The sequence below is a fragment of the Pogonomyrmex barbatus genome, unplaced genomic scaffold, assembly GCF_055798465.1.
Source record: "Pogonomyrmex barbatus isolate J1 unplaced genomic scaffold, ASM5579846v1 scaffold3, whole genome shotgun sequence".
In the NCBI taxonomy this organism is placed as follows: domain Eukaryota; kingdom Metazoa; phylum Arthropoda; class Insecta; order Hymenoptera; family Formicidae; genus Pogonomyrmex; species Pogonomyrmex barbatus.
Genome location: NW_028297127.1, coordinates 19,092,463 through 19,112,381, shown reverse-complemented (window position 1 = coordinate 19,112,381; position 19,919 = coordinate 19,092,463). Strand labels below are relative to the sequence as shown.

The following is a 19,919-nucleotide window of genomic DNA, read 5'->3' as shown; positions in this document are numbered from 1 at the left end:
TCGACCGAACGTCGTCGCGGCATCAGCGCCGCCTGACGGTCGCCCGGCGAATCTACATTGCCGTCGACGGCATCGCGTTTGAATTCAACGCGCGAATTCGCGCGCGCGCGCTCATCGACTGTGGTCGGGAGCGGAAGACGCGATTGCGGAATAAGTAAGAGCGATTTCCGGAGAAATTTAGGTCGACTTGTACATACAAGGAGAATTTGAGAGTTTTCTTTTCTAGACGAGATTTACCGATTGAGAACATATCCGGCTCATGTATAAAAGTTGTACCGCGATTAGGTTTGAACATGACTCGATAACTGCTTTCGGTTACGAGAATGCTTTCCGGTTTACGAGATAGCGCTAATTGATATGTATGTTGACGCAAAATTCTTGTTAAAATTAACTTTTTTGAAATTCAATTAAATATTTATGTAATTATAATGTAATATTATTATGTAATTATGTAATATTATTTATGTAATTATGCTAGATTTCGAAAAGAGAAAGCAATCAGAAAGAGAGAGAAGGATAATTTAGAATATCATAATATTAATAATATATTAGTTAGTTATATTAGTTTATCTTGTGTGCACACTTATAAATATTCTCTTTGCAATTTCTTTGCTAATAATTATGTAAAATAAATTTTTATTTTAAAAATTAAAATAAAAATTGGAAATTACATTATTCTTTAAATCGTTTACATCTACTTTTATCTATTTCCGTTCATTAAAAGTAAACGAAAGTAGATAAACTTTCATAGAATCTTGTCGAACATGAAGTATGTCGTTAATCAAATTATAGTTTCAGTAAATGTGTCACTCTCACTTATAATAAATCAAAAATATTTAGTATTTATAATATACAAGATGTAAACAAATAATGTCCCGTACAGAAGTATGAACTATTCGGAGTAATTAGTAAAACATCTATTAACCATCTAGCTTAATACATTTTTCTAATAAATCTAATTATGTAATTATATATTTTATATATATTTTAGTTACATTATGGTTAAGTGGTATTTAAACAAAATATTATTACAAAGAATATTCCTTTTGAGTGTCAGCGGCGTGATAGCACGTGAAATCTTAATGGGCTATCTCGATTACAACAATCAGGTTATACATCTTTTAATATGTTACAATTAATCTATACACATTAAACTTAAAAGAAATAATAATTAATAATATACAATAGCTTTGTCAAGAATAAAAAATGCTGCTGCTCTTTAAATCTTTTTTTTTTTAAATCAACATCTTTTTGGTACAAGTTTTCTTTTATATAAATATTTACAAAATTAAGATACATTATCTTTAAAAAGATGAAAATGTTCCTTTTAATTGTTCACATTTCAGCAATTATATTCATCATCAAACTGAATAAGCGTTCGTCTTACTTATCAAAAAACGAAGCATGCTCAATGATTAGTCACAAGCATCGCGTATCATTAATTAAATATGTCGGCTGCATTCATTATGGAGCACACTGATCGCGCAAGGCAGTCCATATAAAATGTTTCGCTTAATGTGCACTAGACAGACTCAGATTTATACAGTGGAACGTGTAATTAATTATCAAACTGCTCTGCAAAAGTTCCTCAATTCCATTACAGAGTTTCTTATTCGTCTCCGATACTTTCGCACGCATATTAATTACAATAAAATTTTTCATACTACTTTCATTTCGTTTAATAGCAGTTAATGTCATCACAAATTGTATATAAATTTATTTTTCTTAAAATTTTATAAGGTTATTAATTTATAGGTTCAATTTTTCGCTAAAAACTATTTTTTTTTTAACTCTATCACACACTTATCTAAAATCCTTTATTTTAAATAATTTTAGTCAAAAATTAAATACTTGTTTTTTTAATTTTGTTTTAAATATAATCAAATGAGATTATATTTAACATTTAATTAAAAATATAATCGAATAGAATGTAATTTTTTTCTATTAAGATTATTTGAACTTTCTATTGCGAGCTATCTTATACTCCGGTCAGCTATCTTATTTAATTAATCAAACTGTTATTCATTCATTGTTAAGGATCTTTATCAATTACAAGCATCCTTAGCTCGACCTTCGACGTTAGATCATACACTCCATACGATCTGTTCGATGCTGACCCTAATTCATTTAGTAAAAGGACGCCGATTTTTATTTCTCCTTGTTCGACAAAAGTGCTGTCGGTCGAAAAGCAGGCCACTTGCCACGCAACGTCGATTCTGCGGCTCAAATGCAGGAAACTTTAATTACTCCGGTGAAACGAACTTCGCTCTCTTGCGATGTGTGCCGACCTTGTGTATTCCTATTCTCTTTCTCTCTTTCTTCGAAGGTGGTCGAGTACATGCAGTCGATGTCATATCAACAAGCCCGGGAATCTAGCAGGATGAAAAGTAGCCGAGGATTCTTCTGTTTGGACGATGATAAGCCATTCGTAAAGGATGATCAACATCACGAAGTGAACGAATAAATCTCTAGGATTCTGCGATAAAACGTACTTGAAATAAATGACCTTTTTTGGTACAAAACTTGACTGTACAAAGCTTATTCTTTGAATAAATTTTAAAATATTTTTTGATGAATTTTTAGTCATTTACCAAAACATCATACATTTTAAAAGTTTCATATATTTTGAAAGTCTTAAGAAAGAATTATTAGTATTCATAACTTTATACTATATTTGTGAAACTTGTGTACTTGGATATTCGGAAAATTACAATGATTATATCACTTCCCAACGTTATCTGTATATCATATCTAGTGCCGATGTATGTATTATTTTGCAACTACATGGTCACATGGTCACTAGCATGTGGATCGCACGTTTAATTTTTCGCAATTCTCCTAGCATTTAAATATCATAAGATCAGAAAGAATATATTTCCTGTATAAGGCAATAACAAAGAAATAAAGGTATTAATGAGCGACATTCAACATATGACTTAAACATAACACGATAAAATTTCGAAAAAGTTACAACTAAGATCAATCTTTTGTTCAGAGATTTCTCAAATTTGCTACGCCGGGAGAAATTTTTAGACTTAGTATTGGTTAAAATATCTTATTATAGCCAATACGCAAATTATATGACAATATGATTCATAAACTGATACAAATGGAAAGAACGGTTTTGCTAAATATTTAAAAATTTTGATCCTTACAAATCTGAAAATACTTTTGTTGAATTATTAAAATAAGAGCGGTAAAATTTATAAAAAGAAAAATATTAATATATTGAATAATACTTTAAATATTGTTATTATTATAAAATTTACATATAAGAGTAATGTAAATTGGAAAATTGAAAAGGAAATAAAAAACAAACGAAGATTATAAATGATAACAAACTTTGCTTGATTAAGGATTAAGAGAGTTTTCAATAGAATTTAGTCTCTTTTACAATTTCTTATCATATGAATTATGAATTTACAGTTATAATTCATTCAAGAAATATTTTATTAAGATTCGCTATGTATATTATACTATGTAAATCTAGACTAATGCTTGAAATAATAGCTTATGAACTTTACAAAATTTGAAAGTATATGAGTATATTTATGTTATATCTTTCTATTTTATCTTATTATGTTTATATCTTTCTATTTTGATCTAATCTGAATAAACAAAGGTAATGGATCTCTACCTTGAAAAATTTTGAATAGATCTCCAAGAAATGTTAAGATAACATTTTACGTTATATCGGTAAACCATTTTTGGATTGATCCTATTGATTTTATAGCCAATAGAATCACTGTAGTCTCAGAAAACTCAGAAGAATCTACTTCGCGCACTGTTTGCTGCACAGAAAACAATAAGAAAAAAAGTTTCTACCGCATTCTTAGAATATAACATGCACGAAAATGTTGAGTAACGCTATTGTTTTATGTATAGCGATGATTTCTTTGGCGCTGTTTCTTTGTAAAACGGAACATAAATATTCATCTGGATCTAGTTTAATTTATCAGTATCATGTTTACATAAGAATATTTCGGTTAAACTAAATTTGATAAGAATTATGCAATTAAAAATAGATTATCTTTTTGAACTTAGATTTGGAGAATAATTTTAATTGAACTGTCGATTTTTGTCGACGATTATCAGAATCATTAGCGTGATGTTGCGCGTGATAAATCAGCGGGTCGAAAGTTTACTCAAGAGATAAAATTGTTTGAGTAATATTAAGCGATGAGCTCGAAAATGTGACAGGGAGAGAAAATGTCTTTGAAAATGGTGTGATTTCATCAGTTTGCGCATGAAAGATTACCCTGCAGAATCTAGGCATGTACCGCATATAATCACTGTTATCGAAACCACTCATTCCACAGAAGCCGCTTGAAAGCGGCCTCGTTTTGATGCATGCGTATCCCTAATTGAAAAAGTCGGCTAAAAAGTCAGCTGGTTAGTTTGTGACTGTGTGTTGTGTCGTGTTGTGTAATCGTTATTTAATATTTCCCGTGACATAAGTAGTCCGCCGTGATGTCGTACAACGAACCTAATAATAAACCTAATAAAATTGACGTACCAAAGAAGAAAGAAATTCAACAACGGGAATCAAGTAAGTATAATTGTAAATCGTGAGGAAGTTTGATAAGAAATAATTTTGGAAACTTTAAAATACTTTTTAAAGCTACGGAAAAAAAAAAAAAATTTCGCTTTAAGCAACAATAGTTTTCCGTTGTGAGTAATAATTTAATACTTAATTTTACTTTTTATTTGATGTTTAGATTTATTTAGCTATATGTGTGTGTGTGTACATATAGCAATCTTATAAATTTGTGTATTATTCGTGTAGTTATCGAAGATGTACCAAATGCGAAAATTGCGGATTTTGAAACAGCGATCACCGTTGCCGGAACCGGGAAGTATCAATATCTCCTCATTCTTGCTATTATCCCGGCCTCCTGGGCATCGAGTATAGATACAGCTAATATATCGATGATTCTCGCATCGGCGGAATGTGATTTAGAATTGACATTATTTCACAAAGGGCTTTTGAATGCTATGATATACGTGGGTAAGTGCAGTACGACGATAAAAATTACTTAAAAATTAAATTTTAAATTATTTCACTTAACCTAATTTTAAAATTAAAGAATTATTTTAAGTAGTGCTTAATAAGATAAAACAAGATAAAGTAAAATAATATAAAACGACATAAGAAATTAAACGAAACTAAACTAAACTTGTGTTAGGTATGGTGTTGAGTGGTTTTATATGGGGATTCCTTGCTGATGTCAAAGGAAGGAAAAAGATTATAATGTATGGCTATATGGCGGATGGTATCTGCAATGTAATCTCTGGGTTTTCGCAGAATTTTGAAATGCTTGCAGTCTGCAAATTTCTTAGTGGTCTTCTGTAAGAGAAACATTATATTCATATAAAAAAATATAAAAAATTAATATAAAAAGTATTATATTGTACAGCAATAATAGTATTGGTTCTTATTTGGTCTTTATATCTCACTTATTGTTTAAACTTTAGAATCTTATTTGTATTTATTAATATATTAAATTTTTTGATAACAACTTTTAAAAAAATAAAGAATAATTATTTTAATTTTAATATAATCAATATAATTTTAATATGATTTTTTGTTTAAAAATTTTATAATTATAATTTTTTACTTATAATTTTTCTTAAAATTTATTAAAAATTTTACATTAATTCTTGTATCTTGTATATTTATCGCTTAAATAAATAAATAATCGACTAAACTTTAATCGCATTAGTGTGAGCGGTCCGTATGCTACTCTTATGGCATACTGCTCGGAATTTTATGGTGACAAAGGTAGAACAAAAATACCAATTTTTGTTGGCTTCATAGTTTCATTTGGATGTATAATAAATGCAGGTAAAAAATACTTAATTATTACAAAAAACAAATAAATTATATAAACAATTATCGACAACAATCTTAATATAAATATAATTTGTTACATAAAATTAATATTAAATGTTTCCATTTGCGATTAGCGTTAGCCTGGCTAATAATTCCTCAACCATGGTCAATTGTTCTTTGGGACGGTGCGTTTGTCTATAATTCCTGGAGAATTTTTCTATCTCTCTGTGGAGTATCAACGTTAATAGGTGTCATCTGTATCTCTTTCTTCCCGGAAAGTCCTAAATTTTTGATGACACAAAATCGTAATGAAGATGCTCTCAAAATTTTCAAGAAGATCTACAGTATGAATACCGGTCTGTCTAAGGATAATTATCCTGTAAGCGTACACTATAATTACAATTAGTTTGTGTAAAAAAATTACAATTAGTTTGTATATTTAGATATATTTGGAATTTATTTGGAGTAGAAAAGATCCTTACAGGTATTTTTGTACATTTTCTATTTTTAGATACATGCTTTGAATGATGTGAATTTAAATAGGACAACTACAGAACAATTAAAATGTCAAAACGGTGTGAAAGCAAGCTTAAAGAATGGAATCCAGCAGATAAAGCCTATTTTCTTAAAACCATATTTGTCGCGTATTTTATTATTTGTTACCATACAATTTTGTGGAATGTTGGGGTAAGCATTTTATCATATAACATTTAATTTTTTATAAATAGAATATGGTTCATTATTTTTTATTATTCTCATGCGCGTATTAGTTGATTATTTTTAAACTTTTGATCAAAATTCAAAAAAAAAATATATATATATATATATATATATATATATATATATATATGGAAAAAATAATTTTGCTAAAGTATTTTAAAAATGTAGTCAGATAAAAATGTAATCAGATATAAATCTGAGACTAATTTTGTTATTATCAAAATAATTATGAAAAACGCTCAAATTAATTACTAGAATATAAAAAATTTTTATAGTATTATTCATGTCATGCTTAAGTGTACTACATAATTATTTTGATGCTTAAGTGTACTACATAATTATTTTGATGGCTCAACAAAATTATTTTCAAATTTATATGTGATCAAATTTTTAAATATTTCAGCAAAAACTGTCTATGTAAAAGTATAGACAAATTTATTTATTCTTTTATTAGATAAAATATATGATAATTACAAATATATGTTAGAAACACAATTAATAAGATATAATTAATTTTCTTTATTGCACATTAATATTATTACATATTGTAATGATTTGATGCAAATTATCGTAAGATGGTCATAAATCATAGAGTTATCGGAATGAAGAGTAGCGCGGTAGTAGCGATAATATTCATGTCAGTATCCATATAATGCTCTCGTAATATTGTGCTTTTTACAAGATATAGCAATAAGATAGATGACTCGTCGTAAAAATATGAGAGCCCAGTTAGTCATATAAACACCCTGTTGACGATTGAATGACAGATTTGAGAATTTACGACCTTATCAGCGCGGAAGATACACACATGTTCGCTGTTAACTGAGACACATTTCCATTATCTGTAGATATATATCGCCTCGGGATACTATGTACTTGTATCACGTGTTCTACTAAATTCTTCTACTAAATTGAAGGATGTCATCCGAGAGGCAGGCAAACTTAAAACTGAATACACATCGTCCTCAGTTCAGAAGTCTGAAATCTTCTCTTAAATCTTCTCTCAAATCTTCTCTTAAATTTTCTGTTAAACCTTCTCTTAAATCTTCTACTAAATCTTCAATTAAAATCTTCTACTAAATTAAGGGATGTCAGACCAAAGGCAGTAAAAATAAAAATTCTGTTTATCGGTTTATTTGTGCAATTATGCAGTTTGCGATTAATTACATGTTCTCTTTATATCCTGAGATATTATTGAATGCGATGAAAATTTTCCATGTAGATGTAGATCTTGACGTTGACAACAAAATAAGCGAGACGATGCCAGATTAAGCGATGCTGAATTTTTTAGCATATTACAAAGAGCCCATTTTATATCTACGACGAACGACATATATGTATGGAAATTTATTAACTATGTGTCAATATAATTGAGTTTTATATTTTGTTCAAGTGAAAAAATAATTATTTTTATAATTATATATTTATAATTATTTTTCATTTAAATAAAATACAAAAGTCAATTATATTGACATATAGTTAACGTAATTGAATTGAAAAATGATAGAACAAATGTTATACTTACAAATTATTCAAAAAAGTTTTAAAATTGTTTCCTGCGCGTACTTTACTTCATTTATGACATGATTTATACTGAAACATTTATTTAATATAAATGACTTACCTGATTTTGCTGTAATATTTATATCTTAATATATTTTTTTATTTATTAAATTTACAGTTTAAATACTCTTCGTCTCTGGCAGCCACAACTTTTTGCGACACTAGACAACTTTCCTAATCTTAATATAAATATAACTAATCCCACCTTTTGCGAGATACTGGACATTTCGATACCTTCCAATGCAAATAAAACTGCTGTATTGGAAGTAACATCAAATTGCGAAAATGTAAGATATAATAATTACAAGATATACATTATTATATTTTATATTATGTATTTAATTCTTATAATCATATTTTACTGCATGGAATATAGATTTTTGCAAATTGAAAAGTTAATAAAACTTAATTCAGGAAAATTAATATTTTTTTATATTATTTATTTACATTGGCTTTTTTCTAATAAGTTGATTTTTTTAGATTGTTGTGCCCGATTCAATGTACATCGACACTATTCTCGTATCGGCCAGTTCTAGTATTTTTATATTAAGTTCCAGTATCTTTGTTAATTTTCTTCAACACAAATATCTTTTAAGTAAGTTTCTTTTGACATTATTCTTTGATTTTGCATATTGAAGATATACTTCATCTATGTTAAAAGAAAAATAGAAAATACTGACATTAAAAAATTTTTTGGACATAGCCATCGCTTACGGATGCTCGCTTTTGTGCCTGATATCTTTAATCTGGTCTACAAGTAGATTAACTACTCTTATAATCACATGTTTATATGTTGGATTATTAAGTAAGACTCTTAACGTTATAATCGGCGCAACAGTTTTGGTTTTCCCCACATCTTTGAGGTTTGTCATTTAAACTCATAAAATTACTATATTTACTATATTTATACAAAACAAGGAATGAATTGTTAATAGTGCATATTCAATTCTTTATTCGTCAGAGCTATGGCAGTAAGCATAGAAATGATAACAGGAAGAGTGGGATCTATGACCGGTAACCTCATTTTCCCTATTTTACTTGAGTATGGTTGTATAGCACCGATTATTAATCTGGCATGTTTCACTTTGCGTAAGTATTCTTTTCAATGCTTATTTTTAATATAATATGGAAGAATTATAGTATCAAATAATTTCATAATGTTCCAAACTTTATAACATGAATTTAATTTCTTATATTTCTTAAGAAAAAAAAAAAAAAAAATACGTGTAAAGTTTTGTTTGTATAATATTTTCTTATTGTCTTCTGTATATATTTTACATATTTTATTTTATCATTTTATATTAATTTAATTTTTTTAGTATGTCTGCTTCTCACGTATTTTGTACCAAGTACACGTAAACATGCAGTGTAAGTTACACTGGTTTTAAGAGATCAAGGAAAGATTCAAGCCAGAAGACAAGGTTCACATTTTTTATCTCCACAATAAGATTTTCATCTTTGAGGATCGTTTAGCAGAGCCGAATTTAGAGATTCCAAGGACCTGAATTGAAGCTTATCAGGAGCTGTGATCGAGCTCGTGTGAGGGCGGACAATGGCCATGCATATACATGCACTACACAACGAAAGATTGTATGAGACCTTGAGTTTCACTTTCGACACATCCTGGAGAGCCCTCCAGCCTTCACCCACATGTGCATTCCCCTCTACCCCGCAATTCTCTTCGTATGGACGTAGCTTTTTATCGCAGATCTCAGGACCTCGCCACCTCCGTGCGTCATCGTCGATCAGTGCAATAAAATGTACCGACGTAAATCTTTACCTCGAAAAATCAGAGGAAATCGTGCCAACAAGATGTGAATTCTTTATGGCTGTAATTAAACATATTATTATCACAATCTATCCTCGATTGTTGATAATTAACTTGAAAAAAATGTTTCAAATGCTTTTGAACGTGCAAATATGTGAGTTACGAGAAGAACAATGAAGTGGATTTATGCAGCGACTAAATATTTAATACATAATAAACTTTATAATAAAATATGGGTGGTTCTCGAAAATTATCGTATATCAAGTTAGCGGTTACAGGATTTGTAAATTGTTCATGTTTTTTATTTGTACGGCAAAACTCTATAATACAATTTAAAACTATTATATTTAAATGAATGCATTAGTGCGATATATATACATATGTTTATGTGCACAAGTACATTTTACAATATATCGTTTGTTATTTCAGATTCTAATTAAAATGATTATATCAACAAATATATGTATATGTAGTGCAAGTGTAATGTAATCGATATTTATATTATAAAAATACACAAGTATTATATAAAAATGTATACAAACATGTGTGAGAAACGTAATTATTTTTTTGATTTGATAACAATCTGCATTTTAAATTCGCACATGCAGATTGATTAAAAGAGTCCTGCTTATCGCGCTGCGTTCACGCAACAATTAAATTAGTTAAATGCTCGTTACGCAATCAAATCGCACGCTCATTTAGCTGTTAATGAAATCACGTGTTTCGCGGTTCTTTTTTTATCGTATAAATGCTTCGTGGCGTCTGCATTCCGCATAAATTGCGGAAGGGAACGATGCATTGCACACATGTGTAACACTCGTCAGTGGAAAAAACGCGTCTGCATTTCTTCTATCTACGCAAACATTCGCTGGAGATCCGATGTATCTATATTAAAACGACATGTAAGCCGTAAGCATGGGTTGTACCCCAACAACGATCTGCACTTCTGATGACTTCATCAACAATCTTATTTAACATCTACCTGATTATCACATCCTAGTTGCGTGATCAAACGTGTTATAAAGGTTTCTTCGGGAATACTTCTTGATGAAATACTTCTTGCGCGAAATATGGGAGACGCCTTCTACTGTACCAACTAATACTAACGTTAACATGCATATGTTTAATATTTTATATGCCAAATCATATATTTCCGTTTTTATAAAGCAATTACTTTCGCCAATCGTTCATTCTAATGACGGAATAAACAAAAATCTCATAAATTTCGAGATATATTTTTTATTGGTCCTATAATAATTTTCTTTCTCTCTCTGTCTCTCTTTTGAGAGATGATTATTTTTATTTTTGACAACAGATAAAATTTTTAAACCAGAAATTTCGCCAATGTTATACCAAATTGAATTGAAAATCCGAATTGAAAATGAATTGTTAAAATGAAAATTAGATCGCTCCGGACATGTTCGTGACTCTGAGCGAAGGTCAAGGAAAGAAAATTAGTAAGAAACCACTGATCAGGCGGGTCTCGTGAGAATCACTCCTCTTCGTTTTCTAATCATTCTATACGGACACGAAGTATCGTCGTATCGCGATTTCACGGCCGTTATTCGCTCGATCGTTCCTTCGCGCCGTGGGTACCGCCGCGGCAAGATAGTCGCATCGGTATCGCATCGGTATGATACTGTTAACTCTTCCTGTGAATACTCTCTCGGGGAATATCTACGCGGCTTCCGTTGCTTCTCGATCGCGGCATTTCTAACGAGTCCCAGCGAGAGAGAGAGAGAGAGAGAGAGAGAGAGAGAGAAAGAGAGAGAGAGAGAGTCGCGCATTGACCGTTTATCATTTATCGCCGCATCTCCATTCGGTGGTGAGCGACCGCAAAGATCAAATTCTCGAAGCCTGTCATCGACATCGACATTATTGTCACCGTTATATTTCTTCGTCATCGGGGATAAAGAAAACACGGATATTCGTTGAATAGACAAATATTTGGCTCTTCAAGTGTTCCTTATTATTATTTTAGCATTTCACTTTAGTGCAAGAGGGTTGCCCGCTACGATCGATCGATCAAACATTAAGGAACAACAATCTCTGTTAAAGGCACGATCGGTGTAGAATGACGGCGGTAAATTACAAGGTATTCGACGTTCGCGGTGGTCCCTGTTGCGGGAAGAGTTAATTGAACCAACGACCACGAAAACTACGAGTGAGAAAGAGAGAAGGAGGACGCGCGGTTGGACATGTCGAAGGCTATTGAAAGAATAGACCGACCAAGGTTGAAGAGTCCGAGGTCAACCTTGCGACAAGTTCGCCGTCTGCGGTTACTTCTTTCGCCCTGCGTCAAGGGACGGTGTTGGTACAATCGGTATAAAATTAATTAACGATAGCTATCCAGGGATCGCAGGGTGGCGATGGGACGTGGGCGTTCGCCCATGGATAATTGTAGACGTTTCTTTCTCTCGCCTTTTTCTTTCTCTTAATTGCAGACGCGTTTTTCTCCAATGGCATGCTGCCCGGGGTTGGTGACAAGTTAGTGGCTCGAGGGAGGCGGCTCCGGCTGCCGTCAAAGCCAATTGACTCCAGGGTGGCCACTTCGCGCGGAATAGATGAGTCATTTTCGGCGTGGTTCATCTCCTCCATTGTGCGCGGCAATAACCGGATGCCGATGACAGGTGAACATGAAAGCGCGCAATTTCGGCGTAAGGACGCTCGATTACGAGTCCATTACACGCTAAAGAGATCTTATCGTGGTGACTTTGGACGTTCTACGAACGAGTTAAATTTTAATTCTACGATATACGATGTACGATCAAACATTTTTACTTTTGGAAAGAAACGGGATAAGTTAATTGACGTGGTAAATATAATATCGCGATATGCCACTAGCTAGGTGCCTCGATATAAGGTTCTTTTATTTCTTGAATCAGAACCATGGAATTCAAATTTAACGTTTCAAATTGAACTTAATAGTAGTAGATAGAGTACATGTTCGTTTGTAGATCATTTAATTCGATATTGTTTCGATCGCATCCTTATGCAACTGGATAACGGCAACAAATACAATCGGCTAGCGTGACGCTCGTTAATTCTTCTCTTCTTCCCCAGATTTTCTCGCGATTGTTAACAAGCAGTCCCACGATCCCCGTTATCGGCATTCTAACTGATAAAACAATGGCAAAGTCGCTTCCATTTCTTCCATTTGCATGGAATTTCGCCTACAAGAGTGTTGAGTACTTAACCAGCCGTATCGAATTGAAATACTTTTAAACTGTTTCTGATAATTGCTAAAATCTTTTTCCATCCGCTGCGTTAGATGTAGTATATAATGGATTAGGGCTGTAGTAATTACGATAAAAATATTTCATTAAGCTCACAAACAAATGATAAATGTAATACACATGTAACCGATGTGAAAGAGACTTCGTCGCATTCATATCATTCACATTATTTTTCCTCGTTACGTACAACGCAGAATCGCATGCGGAAATTTACATTACATTCTTTTAGTTATGCGCGCGGATGGATTTCCGATCGCGTTAGATCGCGATGTATGTCTCGCGATCCTCGATCCTCAGCCCCTCTCAGAGGAAGAGCTCGCGTTTGTTTTTATACCTGTATACCATCACGCGTTACGCACGCAATTCATTAACGTCACGTCATTGCTTTACACTTATGCGCCTGCCCATGCAAATGAGCGCGTTATCCGAGGGATATATCTCACCGCTAGGACCGCTATGCCCATAACACAACACCGTGCGACTCCTCGCTCCTTACCGTTCTTGCGCCCATTCTTTCGCCCTCCTCCGTGCAACGCAAGATGCAAACGTTACGCTTCCTTCCTCCTCCCCCGCTCCCCCTTTCGCCGCAGGTGTTCTCACACACGAGGCCGATCCTCGCGCGAAACTGGGATATCAAGCGGAAGGGCTCGCGCGAGCTTCGGCACTCGATTATCTCTCCGCGCCGTAATTGCGATTCGCGGCTCGTTCCCCATTTAATTTCATGCAACGATCCGCATTCACGGCTCGCGAACAACCGGCCGCCTCTCCTCCATTTCCGCGTGTGCGGAGCGAACGTCGGCGAGAACCGCCGCGCGCCGGTCGGATAACCTTTAATATCTGACATCCTCGATAATTATTGTGATTACTGCTCGTTGCGTTTTTATAGATACTTATTATTTACTTTAAATAATCACTGACTAATCTGGAAGAGCTCCGGAATGCAAGATCCGCATCGTTATCGGGGGATATACGGAAAGAAAGTAAGATTTTTTTTTATGACATATAACGCATGCTGTTTAAATTAAGCACGCACAATTATATTAAAAAAATGATTTATATACACCAGAATGAAAAGAAATATTTCATTTGCACTTTTACAAGTTATAAAAACACATTTGCACTTATCCTAAAAAAATGCTGATTCCGTAATAATTTTTTTTTTACAATATAATTATTGATATCATTCGAAAAAGATACTTGAGGTCTAATCGAATTAATAATAATTCAGAGTCCATCTTGACAGACGAACGAATGTTAAACAGTGAAAGGGTTAAAGCTACGCGACTATCCAGGGAAATCCGCTCCTTTTCCTTACGGTGTTCTTAACGTGTCTAATGCGACCAGCTGTCCATGTCAAATCCTATGGTGCCAAGTGCCCCGTGACTCGTAGCGACGTCTCAATTCCGCCACGGAGGTGGGAAAGCCACTTCCGCGCGAGTCAGCGAAATTGAAAATTGCCCGCTGCCGGAGTTACAGTGCCATTAAGCTCGTTCTTGCTATTTGTGCTGCTGTTCTACACCCTCCCCATTCCTGTTTTTTCTTTCCGCGATTGAACGACCGAAGGTTGCGGATTTCTTCTTTGCTCCCCATGTATCGCGCATGACGAAAGTCATTGGAAGAGAGACTCTTGTGTCAGATTCATGAGCAGACGATCCTTTGTAAATCAAGAACGAGATAACTATGGGTTAGTCCAGTTGTTTAGAATTGTCGCGTTATTTTTAACAGAATAATATTGTAAAAATAAAATTGTAATACATTAGCTTTCTCACACAATGAATTATTATCTCAATAATAATTCATTTTGTACAGTTTTAATAAAACGTTACAAAATTTATTTTTAACTTTTATATGATAATGCTAAAATATTTTTTAAAATTTTGTATTTTCCAGTGTTATATGTTTGAAGAAAATAATATTGTATATATATTTTACTTTCTCTTTCTTTTTCTCTCTCTCTCTCTCTCTCTCTCTCTCTCTCTATATATATATATATATATATATATATATATATATATATATATAAAATCAATTTTATATTTATATTTAGAAGCTGATAAATATGTTGGGAATAATACCAGAATTGTACGAAAAAATGGAGAGAATTTTATAGAAGCCCGTAACTTGTCACCTATCGAAGAGGAATCTGAATCCACACTATACTTCAAGGAGGCATCTGTCAATTTTAGTGAACCAGAAGAAAATGGCTATCGTATGAAATCGCTTTCTAAGAATTATCAAAAGACATTGAGAAGATCGGTGGAAGGTGATAAAAAATGATGTAGATTAAGAAAAAAATGAAATTTGATGGCAATCCGATGTATGTATGAACATGACACTTTAAAGTACAAGAAGAGTGATTCGGCAGGGGACAGCAGCTCCGGAGATGAACGAATGGAGCAAGATTATTACCAACTTAGAAGAGTCGCAGGCAGCTACTGTCGCTTCGGATCAAATTTTAAAGGTTTCTTTGCATTCCACTCTTTGAATTTCAAAATTCCTACAGACGTATAGATAAAAATATGTAAGATAAAAATATGACTATAGAATAATTTAAGGTGTTGTAAAACGCGCAAGATTTCTCAGTTTTCTATTAACATTCTGCGTGATCATTGCATAAAGTAAACGGAATACGTGTACCTGTTATGTCATACAAGAATGCGCGTTCCAGAGGCGGAAGCTTCCGGCGACAATGACGAGGCGGAAATCGGTCTCCGCGACAAGTCCTTGAAGACCACCGTGGAACAGCTTAAGTGCAGATTGTCCCAAGCCGAGAGGGAGATCGTCGCCCTGAAGAGGTACCAGAGCCCGCAGAAATGCCAGAGTCATGGGAGATGTGAAATTCTTCAGAGAGATCTGCTGACTTGGCGGGATGACCACGAAAAGAGGATCTCCTCTCAAATAGTCAGATGGCAATTGGCGGAGAGGAGGAAGATATACGAGGAGATGGGGAACATGAGGAAAGTATATGATAATATCGAACGACATCTGGAGACCTTGGAGAGGAGAAGCGCAAAGTCTTACCTTGACTTTCGAAGGCAGATCGATGCGTGGGAGAAGCGACTTAAAGAAGATGTTATTAGTTTACATGAACACAATTTGAGTCAACTACACGAGCAATTTAGAGCATGGTAATTGGCATTTCATCTCTTCAAAAGCTAAACTAATCAATTCTGCTTTTTGTAAATTTCTCCAGTTTAATTCTTACAGAATATAATTTTATCAATTTTCTTTTACTTTTTATTTCACGAAATTAATCGGCGTGGTTTTTAAAAGATTTAATTGTCGTATATTGATAATGTTATTTGTGTGTAAAGTAGAACAACACATTTACATTATGATAACAAATTCATTACAGGTTTGAAATGCAGAACGCAGTAAATTCGTGGGATGTTCAAAAGGAGAAATGTGATGCGTATAAATTGCGCAGTGACACGGACATAGAAAAACAAGATGAATCTCATATAACAAGCAATTCAGACGTGACAGTGTCACATGAGAACAATGCTAAGTTTCTATATAGAATAGAACATATTGTTAAAATCAAAGTTCAGCAGCATCGTGATGAATTGATCAAACGAATGGAGCAAAAGTTTGCGGAGTTTTGGTCAGCATTTGAAAATTTCAAACAAAATTTCCATTTAGATCGCAATTATCGTCAACATAATTACATCAAAATAAACAGCGATGAAACAGAGTCAAATATGACAGAAAGCACCAGTGATCCTACTTGTCCAGAAACCGCGAGATCTTATTTAAATACAGATTCTGAAGGATGTACAATGTAAAGTTGAAGTATATAAATTACATTCTACCATATTACAAAAGTTACATGCGAGTACAAAAGAGGATAAGGATAATATTTTATTATCATAACTTTCTTCTATATATTTTAAAACAATTTTTATGGCGCATTATATTTGATACGTCTGTATAAAAACTTCACTTTTCTTTATATAACAAATATAAAATCAGATTTGACAAAAATAAATTATACGACCACTTATTCCATATACAGCTTTATATATATATTTGTGTACAAGATATAACGTGACCTACTACAGCGTAATTTGCCAACACTAGAAAGAAATATCATTGTAACATCTCTTCCGGTCTTTTAAAGGTTAATGATGAAAAACTTCAACTTTCTTCAAGATGGTTCACCTCATTATCTCATCGTTCTAGATCGCAATGCTCATCACAACGCAAAGCGTGACATCCTTCTTCTCGTTACCGCGCGTAACGCCGACGACATTATCAGGCTATATTCCCTTAACAGTCGCGGATCATGCGGATATTTCTCCTTCCGCACGTATGCGCCGTCGGAGGAGCACGTATTACGGAAATATGTACTCTCGATCTTTATCGTTAGCGGGAGCGGGGACGAGAGACGGGGGTATGGACCTTATGTACCGTGTAATGCGTAGCCGCGAGCGTGACCTACGGTGCACGGCTCGGGTCGGGCGGGTAATTCAAATCTGCGATTCAGAGATGCTGCTTTACATAATCACTTTTATGAACCGGCTCTTTTAAGGGGTATTACCGCCTATACAGGTAGGTCAACGACGGGACGGAGATGTCGTCGTGCCTACCTATGTATCGCGATTTACAGCCGGGGCCCCCCGGGGCGGAGCAGGCGTGTCCGATCGGATTCTTCGTGGGAAGAGCCGACGGTCGCTGACGATCGCTACCGGTGGCACGACGCCACGCGAAGGAATCCGCGCTCCCGTCCGTCGTGCCCGTCGACAAATCCATATCACCGCGGATGGATCCAGGATCCTAATTATCCATCCGTCCGCATATTTCCCGAGCGGTAGGTTCGACGTTCCGCTCGGTTCAACGCTCCTCTTTCCTCGAGGCGAGCATGTTCGGAAGCTTCGCCTCGCCTTTTTCATTCGGATCATCGAGATCCATCCTCTGGATTTGTATCCTCTGCTGATGCTTTGACGATTTTACAGGCGGTGACGGCTTCCGCGAGCGCACGGACGATGCATATGCAATTCGAAATTCGAAAGAGAGTACGAGAGTTATCATATATAATATAAATTGATGCAGAAAATTGGGCATTTTGACAGATTCCGCGTAATATTTCGGGCAAATAAAATCTGAGTGCCAGTATATCTTTGAAGTAAAATTCTGAGATAAGATGAATACACGTGCATAATCTCTAATGTTCTAATGCATAAACTTATTAAACGCATTTATGCCGCGTGGGAATTCATTCGTGTAATTACCCTTGCAATCGCGTGAATTAACTACACATACACCACATCAATATATTGCGATATTATCCGAGAAATTGAAACCGTTATATGAGGCAACTTGATTATCTACGCAAAGATCGAACATTTAAAATGTTAACATCTTGTTATCGAAAGAGAATATCTTTGTCATACGCACACACAGACTACATGAACTATGTCGTTTAATCGGGTCGCTAAGTAAAGTATGTTAACGAATGATTTTCTTCAAATTAATGAACATTACTAAGAATTACTTTATTCATATATCTTCTTTTTTCATTTTTATTAAAAAATGCATTTGTCACAAGGAAATCAATGATGCGTAAAGTAGCGCATTTTTTAGCTTTGTTACATACGTTTAAAAAAATATTTATTTATATATATGTGTACTCATTGTTTCATTCATTCTTTTCACAGATACGTATATATATCAATAATTTTCATACATAGTAACTCTCTATATGCATCAATATCAATAATTTAATACTAATATGTAGTAATACTAATAATATTAATACTAATTATTTTTATTAGTTATTGTTACGGCGAGATATACGTTGTTTATGATCTGTTAATAACTCCATTAATAAGTTGGAGCGTCCTAATGTACTGTATATTATATCTGATATGTTATATCTAGATAGATTTTCGATCGAGATTGATCAATTTCCAATTATAATCATGTAATTAGAGGCGTCCCCGTCCCGACGTTCGTGCGTTACAAATTCGCTAACACGCTTGGAGAATTGAGGAAGTCTTCGTTGGGAAAAAAATAGCGTTTGGTAAGCTCGCTGATAATTAAACCGTTCAATCGCGATATCTAAATCTCAACGTAACTCCCGCTGTATTAGGATATCCCTCGGAGAGTGAGGGATTTCTTCTCACGCTTATATTCCGTATAGTCGACCGGCCACGACGGTAACAGAGATAGATCGAGGGGGAGTGAGGCTGAACAAGAGAGATAAGGAAAGAAGAAGAAGAGGAAGAAGAAGAAGAAGAAGAAGAAGAAGAAGAAGAAGAAGAAGAAGAAGGGAGCGAGAAGGAAAAAGAGGAGCACGTCACCCTGAACTTTCTTTTACTCGCAAGATCAGCGGCAATTTAAAGGGTAATTGTCGTGTGCGGGTAAGCGAGCTAAGCTGCGCGCACACGTGTACATACACGTGCACGCGTATTTACGCACGTCTGGCATTAGTGAGGGCACACAGGCCGGAGGCGCAAGGCAGACTTAATTGCCCGAGACACCGTTAACGGTTAGGCACCGTACTACTCGGCAACTTTCAATGTCGACTAATCGGTTGTCCCGGGAAACATGGTAATGTCGCGCGAAAAGTCACGGCGATTTAAAAGAAAAAAAAAAAAAGAAGAGAAAGAAGACACGAGATGCCTTTCCGCACATTTCCACACGTCGCTCGATGTCACGATGAATCCGCGGCTAGATACGGATCCTTTATCCGACGTAGATCGTGCGAGAGTCGCGTCTGCCCGGATATGCGGAACTCCTCGAGAGACGTCCTTTTGTTGAGAGAAGCTAACGGGCGCGTAGATCAAGCGAGCGTTTA

At 34.3% G+C, this 19,919-nt stretch overlaps 2 protein-coding genes across 2 annotated transcripts; both read left to right on the top strand.

Annotated features, from left to right (window-relative positions):
- Positions 1 to 6: 6 nt before the first annotated feature.
- Positions 7 to 10,425, top strand: LOC105423921 (synaptic vesicle glycoprotein 2B). Its single transcript, XM_011633928.3, has 11 exons — positions 7 to 4,549; positions 4,787 to 5,008; positions 5,187 to 5,349; positions 5,724 to 5,845; positions 5,968 to 6,212; positions 6,345 to 6,520; positions 8,235 to 8,403; positions 8,597 to 8,711; positions 8,820 to 8,979; positions 9,078 to 9,205; positions 9,436 to 10,425. The coding sequence occupies exons 1-11, from the start codon at positions 4,471 to 4,473 to the stop codon at positions 9,486 to 9,488; spliced, it is 1,632 nt and encodes a 543-aa protein (XP_011632230.2). The 5' UTR covers positions 7 to 4,470; the 3' UTR covers positions 9,489 to 10,425.
- Positions 10,426 to 14,800: 4,375 nt separating this feature from the next.
- LOC148936128 (uncharacterized) lies at positions 14,801 to 17,196 on the top strand. The gene is made up of 4 exons (XM_089078802.1): positions 14,801 to 14,804; positions 15,168 to 15,383; positions 15,789 to 16,248; positions 16,476 to 17,196. Exons 1-4 carry the CDS (start codon positions 14,801 to 14,803, stop codon positions 16,903 to 16,905), a joined length of 1,110 nt encoding a protein of 369 aa, XP_088934928.1. The 3' UTR covers positions 16,906 to 17,196.
- Positions 17,197 to 19,919: the final 2,723 nt, after the last annotated feature.